The sequence below is a fragment of the Schizosaccharomyces pombe genome (assembly GCF_000002945.2).
Source record: "Schizosaccharomyces pombe strain 972h- genome assembly, chromosome: I".
In the NCBI taxonomy this organism is placed as follows: domain Eukaryota; kingdom Fungi; phylum Ascomycota; class Schizosaccharomycetes; order Schizosaccharomycetales; family Schizosaccharomycetaceae; genus Schizosaccharomyces; species Schizosaccharomyces pombe.
The window spans coordinates 1,351,235-1,368,081 of record NC_003424.3 but is presented as its reverse complement, the minus strand read 5'-3'; the positions used below and the strand labels follow the sequence as shown (position 1 = coordinate 1,368,081).

Genomic DNA, 16,847 nt, shown 5'->3' with positions numbered 1-16,847 from the left:
ATATGTCACGTACTTCATTCCAAAAAAACAGACTCTTTGTACAATGCAGATAACCTAGATATCCTACAACTTCAAATGTATTTCTTCAACTATCGAAGTAAGCAGGTTACATATTGAATTCCACTCAAATTTAATATCATACTAATTAGCATTGAGCGACCAAATACTTAATTGGAATAAATTTAATTTATACAGAACAAGCAGAAGGGTCATAAATTTCTAAACATAATACGACCTATGCTGCAGTTCATTGAAATTGTATCCGCTAGTGCTAGTTGATTGTGATAAATAAGATGAAGAAAAAGTCAAATCGATTGAAATAAACGAGACTAAAAAGATTGTGATTTAGAACGAAGAGTTAGAAAGCCAAAAGAAAAGATTGATTAAGATAAAAAATTTTATACCTAAATTAAATAAGAAAAATGTATTTCAAAAAAGATGCCAGCAATAGCCGGTCATACTAAATACAAAAATTACCTTGCTTCAGACATGCAAGTTATTATCATTGGAGTAAGTTCCAAGTACAACATCACATGTACAAAACTCAACAGGTTCCAAGAGAAACATTGTAGCAGAGCAGCAAAATATAATTTAATCATTAAATGCATTTATTGCTTCCCGGATAACCGTGGTTCCATATAGCAAGTTGAACAAGTAAAAGAAAAACATCAGAAAAAGAATGGAGGTCTATAAAGATATTGTTGGTGTATAAAAAGAGTTCCAATATGGGACAAAATGAAAGCTTAATTCAAAAAGTTCCAATACTTCCACGAGTATACATTATGTTCAATTATCAAACGATTAGCTTTTTTGATAATCCTTTTTTTTCCAAAGCATCACGAGAAAAATGAAGTTTGCAAAGGTTTTGGAGAATCAAAAAAAAATGATAATAATAATAATAAAAGAATTTAACTTTGGACGGATTGTCGTTGACGAAATACAGCAAAAGGACTACTACTTACACTCATTCGAGAAACAGGTCTGGATGCCGAAGCTTGAAAATAAGAGAGTTCCAAATTATCCAAAAACCCCTTATCTTCAAAAATCAGCTGGAATTCTGTAGCCAAATGGTCAAAAGTTGTAGAAGAACCGCTTTCCAACACAAAGACAGCTTGTGAACCAAAAAACTCAGCCAGTACCGATATTCTAAACCGAACCGGTTTAAGATTAAGTGAATTTTGTCGTTTAATACGAGCAGATATCGAAGCACTCACAGAATCATATATAATATCAGCAATGCCGATACCAAGAAGCTGCCATCTTCTAAGAACTTCTAAAATTTCATGTTCCAATTCTGAAGCAACCAAGCTGGCATAGACGCATTTACAAGAAGGCTCACTACTAAATAATCTCCTTAAAAATGATCGTTTTGGTTGAAAAGGTGAGCCGGAAAGCTTTTTCTTTGTAGAAGAAGGAGAGAATAACGATTGTCTTCTTCTATGTTTGGGAACATTCAACGAATCATAAGAGGCTGGTGATTGAGAGAGATCAGCACGCATTGATCTCTCCCCACTAGGGGTACGAAGACGACGAGAGTTGTTCATGGTTGCATTTGCGTATGGTTGATTATAGTTATTATTATCAATATTATTAGAGAATTGTTCATTTCCTACGTTGAAGCGAGTAACTCTTGGATTAAAAGCACTGCCGCGCGGGAAGCTTACGACTCGATTACCAGTGTGTTCGGACATTCTAGAAGTGACACGCTTTCTTGGAGGTCCCATACCTGTCGGGAAATTGGAAGCTGCTAAATTACCAACAATACTAGGGTCATTCTCATTCATACGAAAATCATTTGACATATCCAGTGAAGTAGCGCGACGACTTAGTTGAACTTCCGGATCGTTTATAGAAACGTTAAAGTTGCGAGGAGATAATGCAGAAGGAGGTCGGTAATTTGATGACAGCATTGAACTATCGTGGGGATATGCAAGTCCTGGGGTAACTGATTTTGGGAGTTGAGGAACAGCAGAAGATGTAGTGGCTGGTCGTTGAAGTATGGATTGGGGGTTGGTAGCATTAAAAGAGTAATTAAAAGTGCCAGAAGTGGTAACAGGTGTAAGAAATGGCGATGCAGAAGTAGCAGGTCGAGGAACAGACTCTGCAGCATAAGAAATTGGATAAGGCGCTAAAGTAGGAATATTGATAGCTTGTTCAATTTCTTCCTCGTCCATTTGCTGCCCGTTGGATGCTGCTGTACCAAGGAGATCATCGACCACAGCGCGGTTGCGATCAACTGCAGCGCTGGAAGGCGGATGCAAGTGTCTGCTCAGTAGAGTATATAGAGTTTTTTCAACCAAGGGTGATTGAGATGCCAATTTTTCATACAAGGGCATAGGATCATCGGAACATCTGAAAACTAAAGAGAGATGCTGCACTATTAATGGATCAATGGGTTGTATAGGGGCTGATATGATTGGAATAGAAATATTGGGATGAACAAAGCAACTAAGAAACGGGTGTTCACGAATTTGTTCCATGGTAATTCGAGTAGATGAATCAACATCAAGCATGCGGTACAACAGATGTTGGGCTTGAGGAGAGATATTTGATGGCATTTCAAATTGACCCTGACAGACTTTTAGCAACAAAGAACGAATGTTGTCATCATCAAACGGTAATTTCCCTGTTAACAAAGCAAAAAATATAATTCCACATGACCAAATATCGCTAGCACAACCATCATATGAACGCCCCATAATAATTTCTGGGGATGCGTAATGGGGAGACCCGCAGGAAGTCTGCAAAAGCTTTCCTGGCTGTTGAATAGACGCCATACCGAATTCACCGATTTTGATAGAACCATGGGCATCCAAGTATAAGTTCTCTGGCTTTAAATCCCGGTGGCAGATATGAAGTTTATGACAATACTCCAATCCACACAAAATCTGCCATAGAAACTTTGCCGTATCTTGCTCAGTAAAACTTCCTTTACGAAGCATGCAGTCAAAAAGCTCACCACCTGGCATATATTCGACTACGACAAAGAGTTGCTCCTGGGCTGAAATCACATCTATGAGCTGCAAAACATTAGGATGCTCGATCAATCGAAGCAAAACTAATTCACCCTCTATCCTAGCCTGTTGGCTCGAAGTAAGCTCGGACCATCCTACAATCGGTTTTACTACGGCTAATTGCCCAGTTTCACGATGTTTGGCTAAACGTGATGAATTTGGTCCTCCTGATCCTAAGGAAAGACCAAGCTCCCAAGGTCCAACTTCTGAAATTGTACTCATACACTTCAACTATTCAAAAGAACCAGTAAATCGGTGAAGTGGTGATGGCCAAATCCAAACCCCATTCATAGAACAGCATATGTGGGATGTTCTCCGTAATGCTCCCTAAACTTGTAAGCTATAGTATTTGAGTGCATTTAATTACAACAAAATATATATGTGAAATTGATTTTAACATTTGTAAAATTTTTAGTATATAATTTGTTGTTTTGTCTTAATCCTTCCTACTTGCAACTGTACTTTAGGGAAATATCAGTTAATTTTCGTGATGTTCAAGAAGATACGTATAATTATTAGTTTTTACAAAAATCGCTTACAATTAGTGTATTCAACATTGTTTTAAAGACCGTAATCAAAATTGGCTCTACTAGTAGTACGGTGTAGCAATTACTGCTTTTGTAAATGATCAAGATATTTTAGTTCAATGTTTCACAGTTTAATCGTTGAAAAAATATTACTTAGACAACTCTGTTAAAAAATGATTGAAAGGACTCTTAGAGCCTTCAAATAGGATTGGAGCTCAGTAGTAGATTTCAAATGGCTACATTCACCTGCCTAAAATATATAACTATCTTAATGAGCACATACATAATCTCTAAATAGTTTGACTATTTGACAAGTTTATGGCCATAAGAAATCAACAAAATTATCTTTTTTGAATACCTTGCTCTACTGATATCAATTTACAAGATGCATAAGTAAATATAGTTGCCAATCGTTAATTCATTCATACCATATATACATCGTTTTGCTATTAGAATGTTAAAAAAAGATTCATAGAAACGACAACAATATTTGATTTTTAATCAAAACATTGACAAGTCTAGATATGAAAAGAAGGTAGTAATATAAACCTAATCAAGTTTCCCATATCATGATTATCTTCCACACAATTTGAATAGATAAATCAATAGAAAGAAAACATTATCGGTATTTATTGACATCCGCTGTTAAAATGGCATCAGTATTATGAAATTATTCATTAAATATTATAGTTTTTGAAAGAAGCGGCGAAGACAGCGCAGATTGGGCTTGATAATTAAAAGTAACTGCGACGCTTAGCACTGTGTTCCGTTAAACATGAGTAGTCTTCTTCTAAATGCCTTTTTTGAGAACAAGGTTGAGGGAGGGACGCGACATATGCAGACGCTGTACCCAGATCACAACTCACAGATACGGCAAGTGGTAAGACGCTTGCAAAAGGCATATTAAATGTAACTGGACCAGTAGCATTGTTCAATTTTTGAGCATTATAGCAGTAAGCAACACCTCCATTGGACTTAGAAGTCATTGGCCGATATACTCCAACCTTTGGTGAAGAAGGAGTTGGTGGTAGACTAACTGGCTTAGAAAGGCTTGACAACCGACCCGGTAATACTTGAGGATTTACATAAACTTGCGGTTCCATAAGCGGTATTTGTTCGGGTGGCGAAGCAGTAGTCAAAGTGCGGGACTGATTTGAAGCCTGAATATGTGCTTTACAGACATTCATAGGAGCCAGTTGTTTGGCAATGGGTAAAACAGATGGAGTGGATGGAGGGGTACTGCCAACAGATACTGGAGTAGAAGGTGCCATCGTAAGAATAGGTGATGAGTCTTGAGTTGTTTGAGGAGAAGAGGAGGGCTTCCTCGTAGCCTGATTCTTCAAAGCAGCATTAGCATTCATTCTGCGATGTGCTATCTTCGTTAAACAGGCAATGGAAAAAAGATCATCTAGAGAAGATTGAACATTAGAAAACAAAGAGACCCAATATTGTGCGACGCTGCCAAATGAGGCAACATTAGGATCGGTGGAATCATAACGTGCAGTCGCGTGAGCACAACATTCACCAACTAAAAGAGACCATCTAGCAAAAATATGTTTAGGAACGACAAGACGATAATCGATGCATTGGTAAAACATATATTCCAAAACAAGTAATTTGTCAACTGGAAGTCCTGATAGGCGAGACCAAGCACGATTGCTAAAACTACGATCCTGTAAAAATTTTGTAGCGGCCATCAAGCAGACTAAGAAAAGACGACGCCCACATAACAGAGGAATGTAGTTAGTAGGCTTAGAAGAAGCAGCATCACGAAAACGGATGAAGTAATATAAAGCAAGAAGCAACGTAGTGTAATCGACACGACTTCTGCGAATCGTTTCATACAAAAACTGAGTAAGTGAAAGGGAGTGCGAATGTGATTGTTGATTTGTACTTTTAGCCAAGGGGTAGATAGAAAGAATCACGGTACTAAAGGACTCGAGCAAAGCTCGCATGTTAACTTTCGACATCGTGTAGAGAAATATCTAAGATGAAATTTTAAGCAGCTGTTGGAGAAAAATGAAAACTTTTAGCAAGCTTTTTCTCAAAGAGAAGAAAATACGAGTTTATGAAAGGGAAAAAAGCTAACAATGAAAGCTTTCGACGAAAATTTAGTAGAAAAGTAAAAATGGATGACAAAAATTGGAAGACGAACACAATGAGGAGAACGAGTAGATTGACTAAACAGTGCTCCTAACTGGAAAAAAACAGAAATCTCTAAAGGTATGCCATGTTGAAGACACGTACCCAAAATCAGTTAATATTATTATACAAGAAAAAGAAGCTTAGTAAGCCTAAAAAGTTGCAAAAATGAAGAGATAGATGTGTTGGCGAAAATAGTCATCCAAAGAAAGAGTGTAAGAAATAATAATGATTGCTTGAAATCGAATCTTCAAGCGCACAAAGTCGAATTTGAAGAAAGAAAATAAAGCAAAACCGAGATTTTGGGGACCAGGCAGATAAAAGGAAAACTTGAACTGTGTAAAAACCCAAAATAAGCTAGAAAGGAGAGATTGAAAAAATGAGAGGGAAACTACTTAACCAATCTCCTTAACGACGATAAAAGATGCAATCTCTAGAAGAATTTGTTGGCAGAAGAGAAAAACGAATGAAGCAAGGGATGGGATTCAACGATTGAAATATAAGCTAAGATGAATGCGGAAAATAAGCAAAGAAAACAGACCGACAGATAGATAAATAAATAATAAATAAATGTTTGAAATTACACGAAACCGTATGCGAAACCCAAAGTTAATCGACGAAACCAGCGACGGAGTTAGAAAACGTTAAAGCTACAGGGCGACAGCAGACGAATGAAACAAAGGAAAAGTAGATAAGCCTTTTCCCGAGAATTCAAAGAGGCGTGATATTGCAGTCAGCAGAGTAGTTGGAACAATGAAAAAAAGAATAGAAGAAAGAGAACACAAAGCACCTAAACCCAGACAAGCAAATAGAATAAAATAAAATAAAAAGAAAATGAAAAGTTATAATATATCGTGACAAAGAATTAAAGAAGAAGAAAAGAACCCTTCAGGTAGTAAAGGTCTAAGGTGAGAAAGATCCGTAGCGAATCAAATAGATTAGATTTATAATACAGCAGCACCGAATGGTAGGTTACGAGATTCTTCACAAAATGTTTAAAGGAAGGAAGAAAGAAACCAGCAGACTAATTATGTGTCAAGAGGAAGTAGGATTCGATGAACGATGAAAAAAAAAAGTAAAGAAGATGTTAATGGATGAATGATGATTCCCAAACAAAACAAGAAAAACACAATCCAAAACGAGGAAAATTGAGAATAGCACAAACACCAAACCAATTCTATCTAGGCTGAAGAAAGGAAGACGAATGTAACAAAAAAGAAAGGATGAACGTTATGTTTTGTATGGTTGCTTAGCAGAGGGACGACCGGCTCTTCTTAGGAGAGATGACTGATGTTATATATGCAAAGAATGGAAAAAAAAGGTGATTGTGGCAGATCTATGATTATATGAGATAAACATCAGTCGCGGCTTGTCAACCACATTTGTTACCGAGAGTGGCAGGTAACACTATCTGCAACAACGAGATCCTTTGCACATCAAACGTTAGTCCACCGTGATTTCACACCACTGCGTAAAGCAAACATCCATAATTTCAATGGGGTAAAACGCGTCGGTAAAGTTGGCGTCTTGGACTGCCGATTTTGTGAATGATAAGACGTGGAAGTTAAGTCAAGCCGGGACGTTGAAAGGTTTGGAAAGCTGCATCCAGAAAGGCCTCAACAATGGAAAAATTGGATCAGAGCAAGGTTTAGCAGTTGAAAATTGGGAGGGGGCGGAAGATTGGGATGGATAAATTCTGTAATGTCTAGGTATAGCGAAGGGGAAGGCAATGCGGAAAAGGATTTGAGGAAGGAGGCTCATAGGGATAGATGAATGATGTTTGGGGGGGGATATGAAGGACATGTGGTAGTTGGATCAATTTGCTTCCAATCTATTCTAGAGGTTTTCTTGCTTTGTTCCAAAAATATGAAAGTGGTGTCCATGATTCATGGCTCCGATAGATTCTGATTCCTCATAAGAAATTTTTTTTTCTTTGCGTTTCTTCGCTATGTTACCCAAGTTTTGGGCTGCTTTAAGCGACATTGGATTGGCTCAGCTCAGATGCCAAGCAAGTAATAGTAAGAGAGAGAGACATTCAAGGCGGATTCCACTATCCATCAGAGAAGGTGGGATAATGGGGTGGTATGAAGATGAAATGATTTCTTTAAGCGGAGTGGATGGATATTTTGAAAGAATTGCTAATTGTTTTACTTTGTGATGTGTAAAATTGCAATTTCTGTGATGGCATCGCTAACTCCATCGATATCGCTGATTCCATCAGCACTCGAAATGGCGAGCAAGCTTGCGCAACTTGCGAAGGCAAAGATGTAGGATGAAAGTAGCGATATTATTGATGAATACAGTTGTTGGGCAGGAAATATGATGGGCGATGCGATGAAAAGACGCGAATGGTTAAGAATTTGAAGAGTGAAAAAATAAAAGTAAAATAAAATTAATACATTAAATCAAAAGCAAAAAATAAAATTTATAAAATAAATCAAAAGTAAAAGTATCATTTTATAAATTAGTAATGAAACAAAACTTTGAATATGGAAAATCTCTCCATTAGTTTATTGAATAAACAAATATTTCGAATTTTTATTATTGTACTTTAAAATTTTTAAATTATTTTACCTTATAATTAATTTAATTTTTATAATTTACTTTTTTGCCCTTTAAATTTTTCTGTTTATTATTTATTATCATTCATGAATTTAGTATAATCTTTATTTTATTGCTATTATAATTTCATTAAATATATTTTGATTTCTTTTTTTCTTATTACGATTGAACACTTTTCCTCTTCTTATGGTTTATTTTGTTTTCTTTGAGTTTCCTCAACTACTTTCACCGTTGCTTTCTTTACTTTTTTTTTTCTTTCTTTAATTTATGATTATTAATTTATTATTTATTTTTTACCATTTATGTATCATATCCAAATTTTTTTTTTTTTTTATTTCTAATTTCCTATTATCCTTACTACATCCAAGCCATCCTCACTTCCCCTCGCCTCTCTTCTCCAACCGTAGCATAAACAATCCTTTCTTTCACAAAACTTTTTCACCCCCCTCACCTCTTTCTCTTTGTCCCAGCATTGCTTACCCTATCCTGCCTACCATTAAATCCCACATCCCACATCCCAGCTGTTATTGTACTTCCCAATTCTTTCTGTATTTCTGTACTGCGCTGGTTCAACGAAAACGCAAACATAAAATTTCCTTTCACCCACTCGTCCCTTGTTATCGTTGTTTTTTATTTTATCATTTTTATTTACTCTTATTTTGATTATTTTTTACAAGTTATCAGCGAGCGTGTTTATTTATCCATCCCTCTTGTTATCAGTCCAAGGAAAACTGTTTTACCGACCAGCGCATAAGCACCAAATCTGTTTTTCTTGTTTTATCTTTTCTAATTTTCAATGTATGCTTTTCTTTAGTTTTTATCGTGAGAAACAGCATTTGGCTTACAATTTTTCACATTCACATTCACATTCGCATCACATCTCATCTCATCCCATCTGCTACTCTTTGGCAGCACTCACGGATTCCACGCAATTAGCCCAAATCCGGTGATCTGTAAACATTTTTTAGCTTTCCAACAAGTGCAAACCTGACGGAATCCTTTAATACTTTTTTTTTCTTTTTCTTTTTTTTTTTTTTTTTTTGGTTGAGATAAATAACAAATTTTCTTTATTTTTTTCTCTTACACTTTAACTTTGAAATTAATCCATCTTTTTCATTTTGTACACAAATATTATATGTTATTTATCTTTTCTTTTTTTCAAGGTTCTCTCTCTTCTTCCACCACTACATGGAACGGTCCCGTTTTTTAAAAGTGCCTACTTTATTTGATTTGAACCGAGGAGTCCAAGGCACTTAATTCCTCCCTTCCCGTCTTTCTTGCTCCGCTTTGTCGGACCACAAGACAACTGCTGTTTTGACAGTTTTTGGCCTTAAAACTTAGTAAGTCACAACTACTACGAAATAGAGTCAGCAGCGTTATTACCACGTTGTTATCTTAAAAGACCTCCTTTTAACCTAATCACCTACCTCTCTTTACCACTACCCATTAGACTTCCCGGTTGTAGTGGAGGGTTCTAGGTACTTGGTGGGGGTTATGCATGCAGCCGAAGCAGAGGTGGTAACAGAGTACACAGGCTGAAGAAGATGTTGGGTAAATTAGGTTAAATGGCATGCATTACGATAAGGGAAATTACGCGTTCTTGGGATGACAAAAGTGAGTGCACAAATATCATATAGCGGTGCATAATCATCACATACCACGTAAAGTATTGACATACAGTGGAAAAAGGAAATATTGCTTCACCGAGACATCATAATGAGTCCATTACATAATAGGATATGTTTTAGCTAGCGAAGCTTCTTCTCATCCCACTCTAAAGGATCAGAGAGAGTTAAGGATGAATGGAGAAGGGTTTGTGTAAAGTAATATTGTGCTGAGTAAAGAGATATAGGGAGAGAGTTGATAATACAAAAAGATGGGGGTTGCAAGTTGGTGATTTGACTTATCTCTCAAAGAAAAGAAAGAACTTTAATATCCAATGGCCTTAGTTGGCAGCATAAAGAAAATTTGATACTTTCGATAGCTCTAAAAATAAAAAACAAAAACAAAGAAATTTAAACAAAACAAACATTTTATGCGATAAGAATGGGTTAAGATTGTAGTAACATGTGTCGGCACTTCTTTTAAGTCAAAGTATGTAAATAAAATGAAATAACAATGAATGACTAACTTTCATACTTCTACATTACAACTAAGTATTTATATGTGTTTGTCAATTACTAGTTTGTACTATATTCTGCTATTTTCATCATTGCTATTATCAATCCGTCAAGTGGTTAATTGATTCATCCCTCATTTGGAATCCTATTTGTGTCACTTCGTATACCATTAATATCCTTTTTTCTGCCACCCGAAATTGTAAAAATTTTTTTTACTTCTATTACTTCCACTTTGTTTTCTTTCTAGACTATTTTTGATGCCGCTTCCATAATCGGCTTCTTTTTGATAAGTCATCTCTCCAGATACCAGATATCTACTCATATACGAATTTACGTATATCTCCATTTATTATCTACGCAACTTATCCTTACACCAAAAAAAAAACAGTCTCTCTTGTCAAGGCTGGCGTTTCGTAGTTTTAGCTAATTCTTTGGTTCTCTCTAATTACTACATCCATGAATTTTTGTTTCTGTGTAATATTATTTCAAAAATTATAAAATTAAATTCCATTTACAATACGGCTCATTCGAATTTGGGGAAAAATATTGTTATTCAAAATTTCCTAATCATCTAAATGTGTACTGTTAAAAGGCTCAATTTACTAGCATCTCATATTCGAGAACTTGTAGATGCAAATATCGTGTTTGTATTCCTTTATTAGTAATAAACTTCGTGATAAACGCTGACCAGCAGTGTTTCATTTCTTTGAATAAATAGAAAACCAATCCTTATAATTAGGGGAAGTTCAACACGGTACGCATTTCAATAATTTCATTTACATTTGGGCCTTTATTTTTTGCTGTATTTTTTTTTTAGTACGCATTTGTGCTAATATAATTCTCGTACAATTAAATGCACCTTAGGGAACTTTACTTAAGCCCTCATCATTCGGGCGTCAAGCATTTTTCGTAGAAAGGGTCTTGGAATTTCTTCTTCATCATCTCTCCAAGACCCGGGTAGTGTTCGAGACTGTAAGCTAGTATAGTTCGAAGTAGATGCCGCCTTTCGTAGTTCCAATCCTGCATTGTCCATCGCTGATCGTCGAAGCTTGTTGTAACCAAGTCTTCCCAGCTGTTTTACAGGCGACCGCTTTTGTCCTTCCAACAGTTGTATCTTTTTCGGAGTCCGTAACACATACTCGTCGGGGTGTTGATTGATCTTCATCGTCTTAAAATTGCCATCCATTTCATTTTCTCTTGCTATCTTCTCTTCAGCATGAACATCATAAGGTGACGCTAGTGATGGTAAAGCATAGCCATGTAAGGTTTTTGAAGCTTTCGAAGGTTTCGACACTTCGTCCGAACGAATATTCAACTTTTCGAGTTTCTCCACATAAAGACTCTGCGGAGAAGGTGGGTGGACAAAAACAGACTTTGACTTCGTATCAGTCAACGTTGAATCAGTCGGGACGGATTCACCACTTGAAGCACTCACTGCCGTTTCATCGCTCTCTACGCTAAGTTTGCTAACTTTTCGATTTGGTAAACCTTCACCGTCTGAAAATTTATTACACAATTCAGAAGGGCTTAGCTTCTTTCCGTCCAAAGATGTGTGCAGCAACTTGTTCATGCAATCCGCCACTTGATTCGACGTGCCGTTTTTTTGCTGTAACGATGTAATTTGGCCATCTTTATCAATAGGTGTAGTCCTTAGAGATGACGCATTAGCTCTGTATTTCATTAATGTTGCAGTCGTATGTAAGGCTCTGCTTGATAATTCTTTACGGAGAGTAGGTCTTTTCAATATCGGTTGTTGTGTAGTTAGAGTGAAACCCGGACACGATAACGTTTGCAAGGGCTTGCTAATTCCTAACTTAGGAATATGAAGTAGGGGGGATTGTGATGCTTCAATTGTACAATCTACAAACATCTCAGCGGTACTGCTTTCAGGTTGTTCATTATGATCCACAGGACTTGTAACACGCATTTTCTGCATAGAGTTTACTACGGTTTGCATGTGTCTTTGATAACGAGCATCCATGTCACGCAGTTGCTTTTCCAACTCACGTCGCAATATCTCTTCACGTTGGGCTAAGCGAGAAGCTATAACGTTTTCGAGTTCACTTTCCCGAGCAGAAAGCCTTTGCTCGCGAAATTGGAGATCATTTTCCAATTGAATAAGCATCTGATGTTTTTTATGAAGCAAATCGCTTTGTTCCAAGACTACTCTCTCGGATTCCAATTTACTACGAATATCGGATAAAATAGGAGAGCGAAGTAGCTGGTAAGTAGTAGGTCTGAGGTCTGAATTAACTTCTAAGCAATGCCTGATTAGAAGGAAAACATCGTCGCTGTAATGATGATCCCAACAGGAGAGATTACCCTGGCAAATATTACGTTGCAATTCCAAATACGACCTTCCTTCAAAGGGATGCGTAAGCATGCAGATCTCAAAAATAACACAGCCAAGAGCCCAAACATCAGACTTCGCACTGTAAGGGCTGCTCCGAATTATTTCAGGAGACATATAGTATGGAGTTCCCACGTAACTCTGTGTGAAGACACGCGTATTGTCCAGCAATTTGGATAAACCAAAGTCTCCTAACTTAACTGAATTATTTTCATCAAGAAATATATTCGCAGGTTTGATATCTCGATGCAATACAGATTGTTTAGGATGAAAAATTTCTCTTGGCCACTGTGAGTCACAAGCAGGCGCATTTTCTCCATAATGGCAGCGATACAGAGCAAGTAGTAATTGCGTAAAAAATTTGAGAACCTCTTGCTCGGTAAATCTCTTTTTCTCTTCTTTATAACGTTGAATAAGATTGGCTAAATCACCATGACCACAATATTCCATATAAAGGTTTATTACCTGCGCAGAACGATTCAATTCTTCTCCGCAGTATTGAACAATATTTGGATGCTTAAGATTACGAAGAATATTCACTTCATCTGCGATGTACTGCTTTTCCTGCCGAGTAATGTTACCAAAGTGTATTTCCTTCTGAGCCAAAAGCTAAAAAGTATTAATAACTATAAAAATAAATTGCTTTCAAACTTACAGCACCATCCTTTAAGCGTTGAACCTATAATAGTTAGCATAATGCATAAAAAAGGAGTTGCAAAAAAAAATATCGATCAAAGTTTCAATTTGAAAAACTGTTTTGAATAGAGTACAAACAATAGCGAAAAGCATTTAAATCAATATAGTTTCCCTGTTTCTTAAGAAAACAATTGATTCAATGCTATAGATTCATTTGCCAACCACAAGTAGTTGCTCGCAAATAAACTGAAAACAAGAAAGAATTTTGCTATCCAATAACCAATTTCAGTGAAAATAAGATTAAAACTTACTTTATAAATCCTTCCAAAACTCCCATGTCCAATACACTCAAGAATCTTGTATTTTTCCATACTTCAGAACAGAAGTAGCCCATGAGATTCAGGTAAGCTTAAAATAAAACTAAATTTCTCGGTAGGACCTTTAAAGAAAAAGAAAAATTCTTCTATCAATTAATAATATAAAAAATACTGCTTGGAGTGATTGAGTGCTAAGTATATGAATTTCAAGCCAAGATGTTTATGTTTGGTTCTTCTGCAGTGTCTCGTTAAATCATCAAGTGTAAACAATGTTGCCATGGTTAGGAGTAACACTGTTACTTCAGGTGCTTATTGCTACGATTATAATATATATCCAGTCGCATTTTAATTTCTGTAAGAAAAAGATACGCTATTCAATAAGCAATGAGAAAAAGTTGTGGAGAATTTTTATCATCTATAATGCCTTTTATGACATGATTGTATAAGGTTTGTTGTAAATGAGCTTGGAATTTAACAGAGTCCTTTAAATCAAGTTTTAAAAAAATGAATAGCTAAACGTATTAATATTAGTTTGAGGCTTTCAAAAGATTTATCTGCATGTTTTATAAAAATCAATAGCATTAACAATAAACTGTTATTTTGCGTTAATTGGTTTTAGTGATCTACGCTAGGCTTCATGATTCATTCCATGCAAGCCATCTCCTTCAAATGAACTTACCGCTAATTTATATACGTTGCAAAACATATGTTACACAACAGTCTATCACAAGACTCTAGTAATATTGCCGGAAACATGTCTTTTGGGGGAAGTGGTTCTATCACGAATCGATCAACCTTAAAGCCACTTTCTGTCGATGATTTACGTTCGCCCTCTCCTCAAAAAGAATATCGTGGATTTCGAACATCTGTTTCTAACATTCCACAAGAAAAAAAATTTGTTCCCAGTCATCTTTCACACTTTGGATCAAGTCAGCAGCGTCGATTTGCCCCAGAGGTTAGCTCGCCTTTAGCAGAACCATATGAGTCATCGTAAGTAATTTCTTTGAAGAGTTTAAGGGACATTTGAAGACGGAGGATTAAAAAATTGTTTAGTATAATTGCTTTTTTACCTAATATCTATCTATATCCAAATTTGTTAGAGCTTCAGCCTAATCCCTATGAATTTTTAAATATTAGACATAAACTCTTAGAACCTTTACTAATTTTCTCTAAATAGCTCTTCCTTCCGTTTATCTCTCTCGAGTCCCCCTTCTTCAAAATTCGGCGGACCCAGCTTTGGTACACCGAAACCGTTTTTGCATACAAATCGTTTAGGTACCGGATCTTTAATTGAAGATGCTCCTCCTACTCAATCCATTTATGACTTTTCTTCCTCTAGGCAAATTAATGCTCTCAATGTTGGACAAAGTTCTTCCCCTTTTTCTCCTGTCTCTGAAAAGGTATACGACCCTTCTTTTACCATGTCTGGCGCTCCTCAAGATTCAAATACCTCCGTTATCGTTTTCGGTTTCCCACCAGAATTGACAAATCAAGTAATAGCTGAATTTTCTCGTTTTGGAACTATTATTAGCGAGAATTCATTAACTGCTTCAAGTGCCGGATTCACTCCCTCCAAGGGTCCCATATCTGGTAACTGGCTACAATTAACATATGCTGAGCCTTCTTCTGCTGCCAAAGCAGTTTTGTCTAACGGAATGTTGATAAATGACTCTTTTATGGTTGGATGTATATACAGCCCCGCAGAAGCGAAGGAGCATGTTCCGAAAACGTTAAGAAACAGCAATAAAGACTTGGAAATGACGGATGCCTCTTCCTCCGAAACCTCAATGTCTATTCCCGTGCATGCTGATGCCCATTTCCAATCCCAATCTGGTCTTGGTAAAAAAGTCATTGTTCAACACAAAAATGATATTTTTAAATCTTCTCAGAAACATCAACCTCGTAATTGGTTATTTCATTATTTATTTGGTTTTGGTTCAACTGAGCCAATAGATGAGGAAGAAAAATCTAAAACTGCTTCTGACAACACTTCGCTTCAAACTTCTCTATTTGGAAAAATTGTTCAAGTCGTATTGCACACATTGTTTGGGTTTTAAACTTGTTGCTCAATTAATTTGGATGTTATGATTGCCAAAACTTGGTTATTTAGTCGATCCTACAGACAAAAAGCTTGAAAGGTTTTCATATGTACAGTACATTTTTGGGTTATAATACTTTGTTATATGATTTGCTTTTGACAAGGTTTTTCGTTGGAATTCTCAAACATTATTGCTTTAATATATGAGGAATTTCTGAAGTGAATTTAATTACTTATTTTTTAAGGCCTTTCAGAATTAAGCGTACTTTTCATATCTGATTTGTTTCACGATTTTTACAATCGAAGTTTAACTTACGAATTTTTGTTACTTTGTTTTTAAAAATACTACGGACCAGTGGAACTTTCGAATAAAATACTTAAAAACACCTGTGATGAAATAGCGTTATGGCATTCAATCACTGTTTGTTACTACATAAAACGTTTACGCTTCAACCGTTAACAAGAAAGTTTCAACGGTTATAGTTGCTATATATATTATGCAAGTATTACTAACCTTGAAAAGATCAAGAACGAAAAACCGAACGTTACTTATGTGCTTTACTCTAATGGTTTTAAAATCAAATCAAAAAAATTGATAAATTATTTATGTTACAACATTGGAGTTCCTAATGATATGAATTTCTAATTTAAGAACATGAAGTTGCGGTCGAATACATTACAAAAAAGAAAAGAAAATTAGTATTATCACATAATTGCTTATATTAAATTACGGAAAACATCATGTTATCGATGGGTAGTTCCCAATAAATACTTTTCATATAATTTACAAGCTTCAAATAGAAAATTTAAGATAATAAGCGGATAGTTAACTTTGTACTCTGTGTCGAGTCAACTGTAATTTAAAAATTGATTTAACATAATTTTACTGTAGTTATGCTTCATGCACCACTTTAAATACGGTTAAGTTTAATATAAGAACGGTTACCATATTTAAATGCGAAATGCGATGAAGCTCAAACTTCATTCCTCACAAATTAAGAATAATTAGCAAAAAAGGAAATTTTAAAGTAAGGGTTCAGCGTCGATTAAAGTTTCTAATTATATTCAATACCAAAGTGAATTTTATGATTTGCGAAATCATTTTACATACTTGACCCAAAACCTCAAATCTAAATTCACA

General features: G+C 35.8%; 4 protein-coding genes and 10 long non-coding RNA genes across 14 annotated transcripts; 9 read left to right on the top strand and 5 right to left on the bottom strand.

Moving 5' to 3' along the window:
* Positions 1-113: 113 nt before the first annotated feature.
* On the bottom strand, positions 114-3,286 carry cdr2 (serine/threonine protein kinase Cdr2). Its single transcript, NM_001018737.3, has one exon. The coding sequence runs from the start codon at positions 3,234-3,236 to the stop codon at positions 909-911; it is 2,328 nt and encodes a 775-aa protein (NP_593307.1). The 5' UTR covers positions 3,237-3,286; the 3' UTR covers positions 114-908.
* On the top strand, positions 890-1,160 carry SPOM_SPNCRNA.2593. The gene has a single exon (NR_191961.1). It is a non-coding gene; the product is annotated as a non-coding RNA (long non-coding RNA).
* SPOM_SPNCRNA.2592 lies at positions 1,289-3,301 on the top strand. The gene has a single exon (NR_191960.1). It is a non-coding gene; the product is annotated as a non-coding RNA (long non-coding RNA).
* A 606-nt stretch (positions 3,302-3,907) lies between these two features.
* pas1 (cyclin Pas1) lies at positions 3,908-6,949 on the bottom strand. Its single transcript, NM_001356010.2, has one exon. It carries the CDS (start codon positions 5,509-5,511, stop codon positions 4,276-4,278), a length of 1,236 nt encoding a protein of 411 aa, NP_001342984.1. The 5' UTR covers positions 5,512-6,949; the 3' UTR covers positions 3,908-4,275.
* Positions 5,869-6,203, top strand: SPOM_SPNCRNA.2591. Its single transcript, NR_191959.1, has one exon. It is a non-coding gene; the product is annotated as a non-coding RNA (long non-coding RNA).
* Positions 6,950-7,150: 201 nt separating the features above from the next.
* Positions 7,151-8,103, top strand: SPOM_SPNCRNA.738. The gene has a single exon (NR_151110.1). It is a non-coding gene; the product is annotated as a non-coding RNA (long non-coding RNA).
* Positions 8,104-8,513: 410 nt separating this feature from the next.
* Positions 8,514-10,461, bottom strand: SPOM_SPNCRNA.737. The gene has a single exon (NR_151109.1). It is a non-coding gene; the product is annotated as a non-coding RNA (long non-coding RNA).
* On the top strand, positions 8,586-11,152 carry SPOM_SPNCRNA.736. The gene has a single exon (NR_151108.1). It is a non-coding gene; the product is annotated as a non-coding RNA (long non-coding RNA).
* Positions 9,790-10,271, top strand: SPOM_SPNCRNA.86. Its single transcript, NR_151242.1, has one exon. It is a non-coding gene; the product is annotated as a non-coding RNA (long non-coding RNA).
* Positions 10,898-13,861, bottom strand: fin1 (NIMA-like serine/threonine protein kinase Fin1). Its single transcript, NM_001018735.3, has 3 exons — positions 13,663-13,861; positions 13,371-13,394; positions 10,898-13,324 (listed from the first exon to the last, which is right to left on the bottom strand). The coding sequence occupies exons 1-3, from the start codon at positions 13,720-13,722 to the stop codon at positions 11,240-11,242; spliced, it is 2,169 nt and encodes a 722-aa protein (NP_593305.1). The 5' UTR covers positions 13,723-13,861; the 3' UTR covers positions 10,898-11,239.
* SPOM_SPNCRNA.2590 lies at positions 11,698-11,922 on the top strand. The gene has a single exon (NR_191958.1). It is a non-coding gene; the product is annotated as a non-coding RNA (long non-coding RNA).
* On the top strand, positions 12,048-13,308 carry SPOM_SPNCRNA.2589. Its single transcript, NR_191957.1, has one exon. It is a non-coding gene; the product is annotated as a non-coding RNA (long non-coding RNA).
* A 431-nt stretch (positions 13,862-14,292) lies between the features above and the next one.
* Positions 14,293-14,612, bottom strand: SPOM_SPNCRNA.2588. Its single transcript, NR_191956.1, has one exon. It is a non-coding gene; the product is annotated as a non-coding RNA (long non-coding RNA).
* On the top strand, positions 14,349-16,517 carry nup40 (nucleoporin Nup40). The gene is made up of 2 exons (NM_001018734.3): positions 14,349-14,658; positions 14,846-16,517. Exons 1-2 carry the CDS (start codon positions 14,423-14,425, stop codon positions 15,723-15,725), a joined length of 1,116 nt encoding a protein of 371 aa, NP_593304.1. The 5' UTR covers positions 14,349-14,422; the 3' UTR covers positions 15,726-16,517.
* Positions 16,518-16,847: the final 330 nt, after the last annotated feature.